General features: G+C 40.2%; 1 protein-coding gene across 1 annotated transcript in view; it reads right to left on the bottom strand.

Moving 5' to 3' along the window:
- The window catches only part of LOC111181686 (putative cation-transporting ATPase 13A5), an 87,089-nt gene that overhangs the window by 13,753 nt on the left and 60,561 nt on the right, over positions 1 to 12,775 (bottom strand). Inside the window, 2 exon segments of the mRNA XM_089909907.1 lie at positions 9,222 to 9,294; positions 11,309 to 11,405. Of these exon segments, the coding sequence (XP_089766033.1) occupies positions 9,222 to 9,294; positions 11,309 to 11,405 (170 nt within the window).

The raw sequence follows: 12,775 nt of genomic DNA, 5'->3' as shown, positions 1-12,775 counted from the left end.
CTGAGGGACTAGTGAGAATGTCCACATTTATAACCAGCACGTCAGAAGTGTAAGTGGCATTGGGACCGCCAAACTTACAGCTGGTGCCTAAAGTGAAGGCAGTCTTGTGAAGGCTGTCCCTTAACCTGTGAGGTTTGGCCCAGCTCCAGGTAGTTGGTGTCAGAAGTCATTGCATGGGCACACAGAGAAGAGGTACACAATGTGGACTGTGGTCAAGACTGGGGGAGGGGTGCAAGGAGACCACTCTGTGGCCATAGAAAGCAGAGGCTGCAGTACTTGGAGTTCTCTCTGCAGTCCAGTATCCAAGGTAGAATGTGGCCACAGAGTTCATAGAGAGGCTGTGGGTAGTGGAAAGATGTGTAATTGCACCTCTGGGCATCTGGCTTCTACCTCTTCGGTCTTCTCTTTCTCAGATGTTCATTGTAGTTTCTGCCTTTTCTTTTACACAGGGACTGTGGAAGATTGAATTATTGGCCTCATTGTGGCAAAGTGTACTTTATCTCCCCTTAATTATGGTATTTACTGTGTAATTTTCTCTGGCCAGAGAGATGTTAGCAGTTTTGAGGCATGCTTGCAAGGCTGGGCTTGCTCTCTGGCTCTGCTGTCTTTGATCTGTACTCATAGCATGCTCAGGTTTGTCCATTCAGTCCAGCTCCAGAAAGAAAAATGAGGAACAATCCTGAATTAAACCCAAAGCCTGGACCAAGACCAACTAATCTACATCCTAAGCAGAGTGGCTCAGGTAAGCCCACCTAGATCAACTGAATGGTAGTCAACTTACAAAACCACGAGTGGCTATTGTAAGCCACTGAGTTTTGAGAGTGGTTTGTTATGCAGCATTACTATGGCAATTACTGTGGCAATTGGTACAGAATCCTTACAGAGAGATTATTCTCACTTTTTCCCTAATAGAGATGTTTAATACTTTCTGACAGGGAATCTGTATACTTGACTATAAATAAAAATAAAAATAATAACAACCATTTTAGAGTCCCTACTAGGTTTCAGAGGCTGTGCTAAGTGTTTTATAAACATTATCATTATTTTTTTAAGAAGCAATGCAAAATAGGTATTTTTCTTTACCAGTAAAGAAACATGTTCAGAGAACTAGAATCCCTTGCTTAAAGACCCATAGTTAGTGAGTGACATGGTGGTGATGTAAACTCAAGTCGGTCTGACGGTAAAGCCCCATGTTCTCTGCTCTACAGCAGATTGCAGTGGTTTGGAGCTCATGAATTGAAAAGAATAAAATGAGGAGTCCTGGAATACAAGCTCAGGCAGCAGAACAGTTTATCAGCAACTAGAAGAACTTTTCTGAATTGTCTAGGTTTCTTTAAAATGATGATATATATGTATCAGATTGCATGCAGAGGAATAAAAACTTGTGAAGTGTTATATTTTATTCAGAATTAATCATTACCTCCTCAGTTTCCTCAGCACATTACCCATATTGCTGCTATAGTTCAGAATGTCTGGCATTAAGTCTAATTGTTTACATATGTATTCAGCAGACTGTGAGCTCCCTAAGGGAAGAAATCCTGTCTCATTCCACTTTCTGTTCCTTACTGAACCTAGCACAGAGCCTGCTGTATGGGAGGACTTAGCAGCTTTTAAATTCTATTCTCAAAGTATAGTTTTTAACTGTTCGTCATCATTTGGATATTATGGAGGTATGTTTCTCCTAAATAGTTGGCTTACTTGTGTTATGGACATTTCAAGTCACATAAGTCAAATTTCAGGAGTCTTGTGAACTCATCTAAACTACATGCAAAATTTTGATTGTGCCTCAGGAGATTTTTAAGGTGAGAAGATCTCTATCTTCCATCAGATTCTCCAAGGGGACCAAGACCCAGAAAGGGCTCATTGAAGCACTGATGGAACTTAAGAGAGGTATTTCTATAACAGATACAATCCCTCCTACAGCCTTCTTCTCTGTACACTGTGCCTCCTCCAATATGCTGGAGCGATTGGCCCAAATGGAGCTGAATTACATGACTTCACTCATAGAAATGATTGGCCTCGACTGGGCGTTTATAAATTTTCTTTCCAAACGATTTGCAAATGACACTGAGAGGTTGAGCTAATTGGCTGTAGTAGGACACGCAGTAGTCACCATCTGGGGTCATTTGCAAAGTGAATGAGTAGAAGTCAGAGAAAACAGGAAGGATAGAAAGAAGAAGAAAGACAGAAGATGGTCTCTTGGAAATAAAGAAAGAGGACTCTAGCCCTCCTCAAGCTTTGATGCTTTCAACTTTTTGTTCTCAGAAATTTTTTGAGAATTAGATTCTTAAACATGTCCCTTCCTCAATTTTCTTCATCTAATTTGAGTGGGTCTTACTGAAAAGAACAGGGGTGCAGTTACAACAAGTTCCTTTCAAAATGGCTTCTAAACTTATGAAGGTCAAATTGGACTTCAAGACATGCATTTTCTTAATTGACTTTTCTGACTGCATCTTGCTTTTGTCCTAGATTTTTCCTTTCATATATTATATCTTGCCTTATTAGTGGCCTTTGTATGTTGCATTAAAATCTTGTGGATATGCAAATCAATCAATGTGATAATCCATATTAACAAATTGAGGGAGAAAAACCATATGATCATTCTCAATAGATGCAGAAAAAGCTTTTGACAAAATTCAATACCCATTTACGATAAAAAACCCTCCAGAAAGTAGGCATAGAGGGAACTTACCTCAACATAATAAAGGTCATATATGACAAAACAACAGCCAACATTGTTCTCAATGGTGAAAAACTGAAACCATTTCCACTAAGATCAGGAGCAAAACAAGGCTGTCCACTCTCACCACTATTATTCAACATAGTTTTGGAAGTTTTAGCCACGGCAATCAGAGAAGAAAAAAAATATATAAAAGGAATCCAAATCGGAAAAGAAGAAGTAAGCTGTCACTGTTGCAGATGACATGATACTATACATAGAGAATCCAAAAGATGCTACCAGAAAACTACTAGAGCTAATCATTGAATTTGATAAAGTAGCAGGATACAAAATTAATACACAAAAATCTCTTGCATTCCTATACACTAATGACGAAAAATATGAAAGAGAAATTAAGGAAACTCTCCCATTTACCACTGCAACAAAAAGAATAAAATACCTAAGAATAAACCTACTTAAGGAGACAAAAGACCTGTATGCAGAAAATTATAAGACACTGATGAAAGAAATTAAAGATGATACAAACAGATGGAGAGATATACCCTGTTCTTGGATTGGAAGAATCAACGTTGTGAAAATGACTCTATTACCCAAAGCAATCTACAGATTCAATGCAATCCCTATCAAACTACCAGTGGCATATTTCACAGAACTAGAACAAAAAACTTCACAATTTGTATGGAAACACAAAAGACCACGAATAGACAAAGCAATCTTGAGAAAGAAAAATGGAGCTGGAGGAATCAGGTTCCCTGACTTCAGACTATACTACAAAGCTACAGTAATCAAGACAGTATGGTACTGGAACAAAAACACAAATATAGATGAGTGGAACAGGATAGAAAGCCCAGAGAAAAACCCACGCACATATGGTCACCTTATTTTTGATAAAGGAGACAAGAATATACAATGGAGAAAAGAGAGCCTCCTCAGTAAGTGGTGCTGAGAAAACTGGACAGCTACATGTAAAAGAATGAAATTAGAACACTTCCTAATACCATATACAAGAATAAACTCAAAATGGATTAAAGACCTAAATGTAAGGCCAGACACTATCAAACTCTTAGAGGAAAACATAGGCAGGACACTCTATGACATAAATCACAGCAAGATCCTTATTGACCCACCTCCTAGAGAAATGGAAATAAAACCAAAAATAAACAAATGGGGCCTAGTGAAACTTAAAAGCTTTTGCACAGCAAAGGAAACCATAAACAAGACCGAAAGACAACACTCAGAATGGGAGAAAATATTTGCAAATTAAACAACTGACAAAGGATTAACCTACAAAATTTACAAGCAGCTCATGCAGCTCAATATCAAAAAAACAAACAACCCAATCCAAAAATGGGCAGAAGACCTAAATAGACATTTCTCCAAAGAAGATATACAGATTGCCAACAAACACATGAAAGAATGCTCAACATCACTAATCATTAGAGAAATGCAAATCAAAAGTACAATGAGGTATCACGTCACACCAGTCAGAATGGCCATCTACAAACAATAAATGCTAGAGAGGGTGTGTAGAAAAGGGAACCCTAATGTACTGTTGGTGGGAATGTGAGCTGATACAGCCACTATGGAGAACAGTATGGAGGTTGCTTAAGAAACTACAAATAGAACTACCATACCACCCAGCAATCCCACTACTGGACATATACCCTGAGAAAACCATAACTCAAAAAGAGTCGTGTACCACAATGTTCATTGCAGCTCTATTTACAATAGCCAGGACATGGAAGCAACCTAAGTGTCCATCATCGGATGAATGGATAAAGAAGATGTGGCACATATATACAATGGAATATAACTCAGCCATAAAAAGAAATGAAATTGAGTTATTTGTAGTGAGGTGGGTGGACCTAGAGTCTGTCATACAGAGTGAATTAAGTCAGAAAAAGAAAAACCAATACCATATGCTAACACATATGTATGGAATCTAAAAAAGAAAAAAAAAAAGGTTCTGAAGAACCTAGGGGCAGGACAGGAATAAAGACTCAAACGTAGAGAATGGACTTGAGGACATGGGGAGGGGGAAGGGTAAGCTGGGCTGAAGTGAGAGACTGGCATGGACTTATAAATACTACCAAATGTAAAATAGACAGCTAACAGGAAGCAGCTGCATAGCACAGGGAGATCAGCTCGGTGCTTTGTGACCACCTAGAGGGGTGGGATAGGGAGGGTGGGAGGGAGACACAGAGGGAGGAGATATGGGGATATATGTATATGTATAGCTGATTCACTTTGTTATAAAGCAGAAACTATCACACCACTGTAAAGCAATTATACTCCAAAAAAGATGTTAAAAAAATAAATAAAATAAAATAAAATCTTGTGGGAACAAGGCGAGGTGTGGATAGATAAGCAAGTAAATAAATAAATAATGTGATAGAATTGTCTTTTTTGAAACATTCTCTAAGAGAATGTACTAGGTAGATTTATTTCATTATGTTTTAAATTAATTTTTAAAAAATTTAATGCAATTTTTAAAGGTTACACTCCATTTACAGTCATTACAAAATATTGGCTATATTCCCCATGCTGTACAATATACACTTGTAGTCTATCTTACACCCAATAGTTTGTACTCCAACCCCTTTAGTGCCCGTCCCCACCCTCCCCACTGGTAACCACTAGTTTGTTCTCTCTATCTGAGTCTCCTTCTTTTTTGTTATGTTCACTAATTTGTTATATTTTTTAGATTCCACATATAAGTGACAGTATTTATCTTTCTCTGGCTTATTTCACTTAGCTTAATGTTATGGCATTTTCTTTGTCCCATACTAATTCAGGCTTAGGTTCAAAGTCCTAACCGGGGAACCTGGAAATATAGATGCCTTGGTGAGAGTGATTTTACATTGATTGTCCAATCGTCAATGACGCTGAACGTCTGCAGATAAATGTCCACAGTTATCAGCCTGTCAGTCAAGATTCTGTGATCTGACCCAACCTACTTCGTCAGATTTTATCTCCTGCTATTTTTTTCCACATACCCTACAGTGTGGTCAAATTGAAAAACTCACCCCCTATATTTATCAGCTCTCTCTTGCTCATGCTGCTTCCTTCTACTTGAAATGCCCTTCTTTTGGTAAAAGATATTTGAAATCTTTTCACCCTTCCTATTTTGGTGCAAATGCTACTTCTTCCATGAAGCCATCCCAGTATCTCTCTTTTCTACATTGCCATCTCCTCCTTAACTGCAGATCATCAGAAACAATATCCCCTTTTTCCAAACTCCAAAAGCATCTGTTTTTTTCTGGTACTCACTATTTTTGACTTGTATTTCATCCATTCATGTACGTGAATCCTCCACTAAACTCTATACATCAGTGATCAGCCTTTTAATGCCCAGGTACTCAATGTGTGTAACACATAGTAGGAGATGAACACTTCTAAGAGGAGGTTGAATGGAGATTTTCCTCTTGTCTGGGGAATTTTGCTGAGCCTCATATTTGAGGACAGTGAGAAGTAAGTGCCAATTTAATGTACAGAAAGATGACTACCATATCTCCATAGTACCTACCAAGAGGGATCCACACTGGTCCTTCAACTGTAAGCATGCCATCCCCCCTCCCCCAGTTACCTATGTACAGACTATATAAGAGTAAACCATGGAGAAGATCAAGAGATTCTTTAACGGGAATTGTTAGGAGAAGCAAGAACTGTGGTTTTCTTCCCAGCATCACAACACAAATGAAGGGAGGTCATAAAAACCACTCCAGGAGAGACCTGAAGTGGCGAGGGTGGAGAATGGCTCTCATTCCCCTTCCTGTAATATCAAAGGGAAGAGAGAAGGGGCAGCAGTGAGAACAAGCTACACATCTACTATCTGGTACGTCAAGTAGAAGGGATGGAGATTAGCCAGGCTAGAGCCGTCTTGGAAGGAATCTGCCCAGTGGATTGTTCAGCTGAGGCTAGAGGGCCCAGCAGAAGAAGAAGGCTTTGTGATATGTACCACTAGAAGGCAGATCCTGAAAGAAACCCTGAGGGGTCAGAGGAGAGAGCGCCACACATGTCAGGGCATGGTCTAGTCTAGAGCGCTGGACTGGGAATCTCTGAAGAACTCAAGAACTCACCAGTGAGCCCCATGCAAAGTGCCTGAGTTTAGATGCTTACCCTGTTAGAGGGCGCTTGACAGGAGAGAACTAGAGTACCCCCACTTAAGCAAAAAGTCCTGGGGTCCTGCCGCTTATATTTGCTGAAGCAGGGGTGAAAGTAGAAAACAAAGGAAAATAGAGACCATGGCCTTCTCTCCCACTGCCTGCTCCAAGCCATAGGTCAGGCTTCATCTGGGGAAGAAAACTTTGCATTGGATGAAAACATGAAATGTGAATTTATAATACCTGGACTTCTTATATCTAAAGTTGATGTCATTTGAATACCTAGAATTGACCAGGAAATGATCTGCCTGTAGGATGACTGAACTTGCAGGGATGGGAAAGCAATAGTGTTTGAAGGCAGGTGGTAAAAACAAACAAAGATAGCAGTTTCCACCCTCTTTTTTCACCTTCACCATTTACTTAGACAGCTACACATTTGTTGAATAATAATTGGTAAAGTGCTGTCATTCAAATAGAACACTATGCTTCTGATCTATCACCCTTCTGAGACTTTTCTCTCCCACTGGTAACAGTGGTCCTGCCCTGAGTCATCCCAACTCTCCCACCAAACTCGCTCTGAGATGAGAGGGTAAGTTTCACAGCACGACCAACTGGCGTGAGAGTCAGCACGCTATTGCCATGGGAAAGCATAAACTATACCCATCACCTTGGGAGTCAGATTCATAACGAGTAACATGGAATTAAGTGTGCAAAAGCTCAGAACAACTTGCTCAAGGCCATCTGGCAATTCTGTGGCAAGGCTACCACCCATGTTTTTGAATTTCCAATCAGTCTACTTGTACGCAGGCTAAGTCTTTTCAAGGGCTCACCAAATAGTCATCTCAAAAAAAAAAGACAAAAAGGATGGGTGTAGCACAATATCATTCATCTTGTAATGAGGGCTTACAGGGTGTGGTGCACCGTTCCATACACTTTACATGTGGTACGTTATCTGATCCTCACCACCTTATAAGGACCTTTCATATGAGTCAATTATTTATTTAGTAAATAATTTCCCAAAGGTCGCAGAGATAGGGCGTGGTAGAGGATGGCCATGGCCTTCACTTTCACGCTACTGCCTGCTAGCGTAGCTCTTGGAACATCCTGGTATTCTTTTTTTCTTTTTAACATCATCGTCCATCTTCACAAGTAAATCATGCAAATTGCTTTAAAAAATAGAGAACATTCTAGAAGCAATATCAAGGATTCAAAATTATCCAGTCATGTGAATATTAATAACACATAGAAAATATTTTAGAGGGCTATAGATAGGCATTTCAACCCTAAGAATCAAAATTGATATTACTTACATCCCTGACACTGATAAATTTTGTCATTGGGTTAATATAATATATGACCTCAATATCACTTTCATGTTTCTAAGATGCTACATGGGGCTTCCCTGGTGGCGCAGTGGTTGAGAATCTGCCTGCCGATGCAGGGGACACGGGTTCGAGCCCTGGTCTGGGAAGATCCCACATGCGGCGGAGCAACTAGGCTCGTGAGCCACAGCTACCGAGCCTGCGCTCTAGAGTCCGTGAGCCACAACTACTGAGCCTGCGCGTCTGGAGCCCGTGCTCCGCAACAAGAGAGGCCCCGATAGTGAGAGGCCCGCGCACCGCGATGAAGAGTGGCCCCCGCTTGCCGCAACTGGAGAAAGCCCTCACACAGAAACGAAGACCCAACACAGCCAAAAACAAATAAATAAATAAATAATAATTAAAAATGAATATCTGCTTATAAAAAAAAAAGATGCTACATGAAATTCTCAAGGTTGTTAATATCCTGCATTGCTTCATGTTTTATCTGTTACTTTTCGTAACACTTCCTTCATTGAACAAGGAAAAGGAGGTGAGTATATCACTCTTTTTCTTCGCTCTCTGTTGAGGCAGTCACCTTTCTCACTTACTAAGAGTTAGTATCAAGCTCTAAGTTCCTTGGTAGGAAATACTTTAGCAGTGTCATCTCAAAGGAAGGAAATTAGCAATAGCTGCTGTGAGCCGCACCTTGCTTTTGAGAGAATTCCACTACAATAAAGCGCTAGCATTTGTTCTCAAACGTCAAAGACCTAGAAAAAGTCTGGTTTCACGTCAATGTGAAGCATAGCTGAATAATGGAAAATGACCTTTGGGTTTCAAAGATTTCCCTTCCCGGATTTCTTGTACATTTTTCTTTGTACAAGACACAAACCTACAAAGAACTGAGAATGCATTGACAATTTTGTAAGGCTAAGACCTATTTTCTATCAGGACACATTAACGCCAAGTCTGAGGACTTCAAGCCTCAACTTACTGCCAACACCACTTTCAAAAAATTCACAGGTAATGAGGTCTTGGTAGTTCAGATGTGTCATTGTCAGAACCTCTTAATTGTATGAATAGTTCTAGAATTTCATGGATAAATGCAACTAATATGGTTTACTTTGCTAAAGAGCTCACCTGTTAAACAGACCATCAAGGTAGTAGCAACATCTGACATGGGATACTGGTAAATCCCGAAAAGCTGTAGTTGCTGAAAAGGAAAGAAATGTAAACATAAGTGAGGCTTCTGCCATCATATTGTCTTTATCATTCCCAACACTGTTCTTGAAAGTAGTCAGGAAGCAGCTGTTACTTTTCTCCCCACTTTAGGAAGAAAGGAACTTATCTAACATCTTTAGCATCTCATTGGATAGAATAAAACCAAATCACTATTTTCCCAGTGTTTAACTTAATTCCATATTAGCGATGAGAGTCAGCCAGTTGGGAAACACCCTCCTTATCGGCCATAGTAATTCTTGCAGCTGTAGACTTAGCCTGGATAGTTGAACTCTCAACATAAGATATTAAAGCCTGAAAGTTCTTCTGGGACTTCATACTTAAAATTTGAAGTCAAGGCTTCAAATCATTCAACACTTTTTTTCTCCATCCTCATCCATGGATTGAGTTCACAACATCGTTCTCTTGGAGTCCATCTACCTTCACAAACTGAACAAGTTCCCCACCCCAAGAAAGCCCATTGCAGACTTCATTCTGGTATACCACCTGCCTTTCTAAGGTTTGTGTAGACATAGAACTCCTTTTCAGTTCACATTTATGGAACTGAAGTATTTAAACATGAAAGTCAGCTCGATACTCTCCAGGAACTTGCCTTGCAATAATACCTTTTGCTGCCAAGTCTGTTTCTCTGCTTCATAGCTATTGACTGAGCACTAAATCATAATCTGGTTCTATGCATATTACAGACCACATTGATGAAAATGAACATATTTCTGGCCCCTTGGAGAGTGAACTCAAGGCCAAGATGTTTCCAGGTGAAGGTCCTTGGAGGGCACTCTTACTTAGGTCTAGACCATCAGAGTGAATGGTTTCAGAGCAGACTGGTTCCAACTCTATCCATGGAGACTTTGGAACTGAAATTCTGCTTTTGTAATTTTCAGGGAATGTAAATAGTTTCTCAGTGTTCCTCTCATCCTCCAATTCTTTCTCTGTCTTTTTACATTTCCTTCTCATATTCTTTTGCCCTCAGAATGGTAAAATTATATATAAGCAGGTTGAGATGGAACAGGGCTTTTCAAAGACAGCTTTACTTTTTATTCTGGGAGCAGTTTTCAGAGAACTATCGAGGGCTTTGGAAATCAGTCAGCCTGAGTTCCCGGAGGCAGATAAAGGCTCGGCCAAGGGCAAGATCGAATTTGTTTTTAGTCATAGAGGCAGAACTCGAATCGAGGTTTCCTGACTCCCAATCCATTTCCTGTTTCTACCCATCTAGTTGGCCCTTAGCCTCTGTGTATGCTTCTTGCAATCAATAGCCCACTGAGACTGGAGTCCTGTGGTCCCTGCTTTCACCACTCAAATGTCTTAGGGAAGCAGTAAAATAATTCCCTCCCCACAGAGTTCCCTGAGCCTGGTGGATCATTTTACTGTAGAGTAAGTTATGACTGAACCGATGCAGATTACTTTCAACCTATACATATTTCTTCCATATAGCTAATTAAGTCTTAGATGATTATTTTTATCATTTCATGTTAAAAGTCTTTTCAAAACATTTTTACGGAATTGTTAATCCTTTACTAATGACGTGTAAGTTCTGGGCAAGTTCAGAACTAAAGCTCCGGTGTGGGAATTTTTCCAGTTTTTGAGTCCTTCAAAGTCAAATTCAACAACTTCTCATTCTTTTTATCTCTTCTTAGTCTGCCAAAAATATTCCATAGTTGGAGACTGATGCATTTCCTGCTGAGTTATATTTAGGCTCCCCTGAAGCTCTCTCCGTACTCTAAGTGAAGAAATAGAGGCTGGAGGAGGTCAAGTGTCTCAGGTTATCTAGAGAAGAACAGCACTCCTAGAAACTGAGCCACATCTACTTATTTCTAGCTCTGTGTTTCATGCACAGTTATATCAAGTTCTCAAGTTTGTAGACATCTATTTTGAGAAATGTCATTTATTTATAAAACATTAAATCCTGTGTAAGAGCTGCACCACCTCCCCCAAATAAACAAGGGATATAAATGCAATTAGAACTGGGAAGAAATTATTTTGGTTCGTACCCAGTAGAGCAGTGATGTACCCATAAAGTGGATTATGCTGTACACGATCAAGTATTTAAATACCCCAAAGGATGAGACGAGAGCAGCAAGGCTTTCTCTGTTTAAGAAAACATAAAAGTAACTGGTTATATATGACACATATCTCCTAGTCTCTTTTATATTTTAAAAGGAGCTCATTTTAATAGCCTGCTGATATACATTCACTTAATCACTGATTCATCCTCTCAATTATTCATTTAACCACTCGTTCACTCACTCATTCTTTCCTTCAGTCATTACCTCACCCACTGATTCATTCATTTATTTAAGGCTTATAAGGTGCCAGCATTGTGCTCAGAGTCATGGAGGATATAAATGAATCAGGCACAGTCCTTATTTTCAACTAGCTTGCAATGAATTAAGAAGATTAACATGTACATTAAAAACACAATACATTGTGACAAGGTGCAAAATGTCAAGTACTGACTCGCCTGTGATTCATTCCATCCTAGCAACACTTGCTCCCTGTGTGTGTTTTAAAGTCCCTTAGAGACATAAAGCTAAGGGCCAGGTGCTCTCACATCACAGGGAGAGTAGATGTGGCGCCAATATTTGAGATGAAATGGGTTTGTTGGCTTCAATACACGAGGAAGAACACAGGGTAATAATGTGAGCTGGTATGGGAACCCAAAGAGATAAAGACAAGGGTAAAAATTGCAGCTTACCAAGTAAATGGTCCCTAGTCAATAATATTATAATAACTTTGTATGGTGACAGATGGTTACTAGACTTATCATGGTGATCAATTCATAATGTACATAAATGTCAAATCACTATGTTGTACATCTGAAACTAACATAATATTGTATGTCAACTATACTTCAAGAAAAAAGAAAAAAGCAAATATTACTGGATTCCCCTGGTGGTGCAGTGGTTAAGAATCCGCCTACCAGGGCTTCCCTTGTGGCGCAGTGGTTGAGAGTCCGCCTGCCGATGCAGGAGACACGGGTTCATGCCCCGGTCCGGGAAAATCCCACATGCCACGGAGCGGCTGGGCCCGTGAGCCATGGCCGCTGAGCCTGCGCGTCTGGAGCCTGTGCTCCGCAGAGGGAGAGGCCACAACAGTGAGAGGCCCCCCTACCGCAAAAAAAAAAAAAAAGAAGAAGAATCCGCCTACCAATGCAGGGAACACGGGTTCGATCCCTGGTCCAGGAAGATCTCACATTCCGCGGAGCAACTAAGCCCGTGCACCACAACTACTGAGCCCATGTGCCACAACTACTGAAGCCTGGGCGCCTGGAGCCTGTGCTCCGCAACAAGAGAAGCCACTGCAATGATAAGCCTACACACCTCAACAAAGAGTAGCCCCCGCTCGTCGCAACTAGAGAAAGCCCACACGCAGCAACGAAGACCCAACGCAGCCAATAAATAAATAAATAAATAAATAAGAATAAAAAAGTAAATATTACCCTCTTTAAAAAATTCTGT

Source organism: Delphinapterus leucas, chromosome 4 (genome assembly GCF_059928025.1).
Source record: "Delphinapterus leucas isolate spDelLeu-1000000601 "Yukka" chromosome 4, BTC_Dleu_Yukka2, whole genome shotgun sequence".
Taxonomy (NCBI): domain Eukaryota; kingdom Metazoa; phylum Chordata; class Mammalia; order Artiodactyla; family Monodontidae; genus Delphinapterus; species Delphinapterus leucas.
This window is presented reverse-complemented; position numbering and strand designations above follow the sequence as displayed.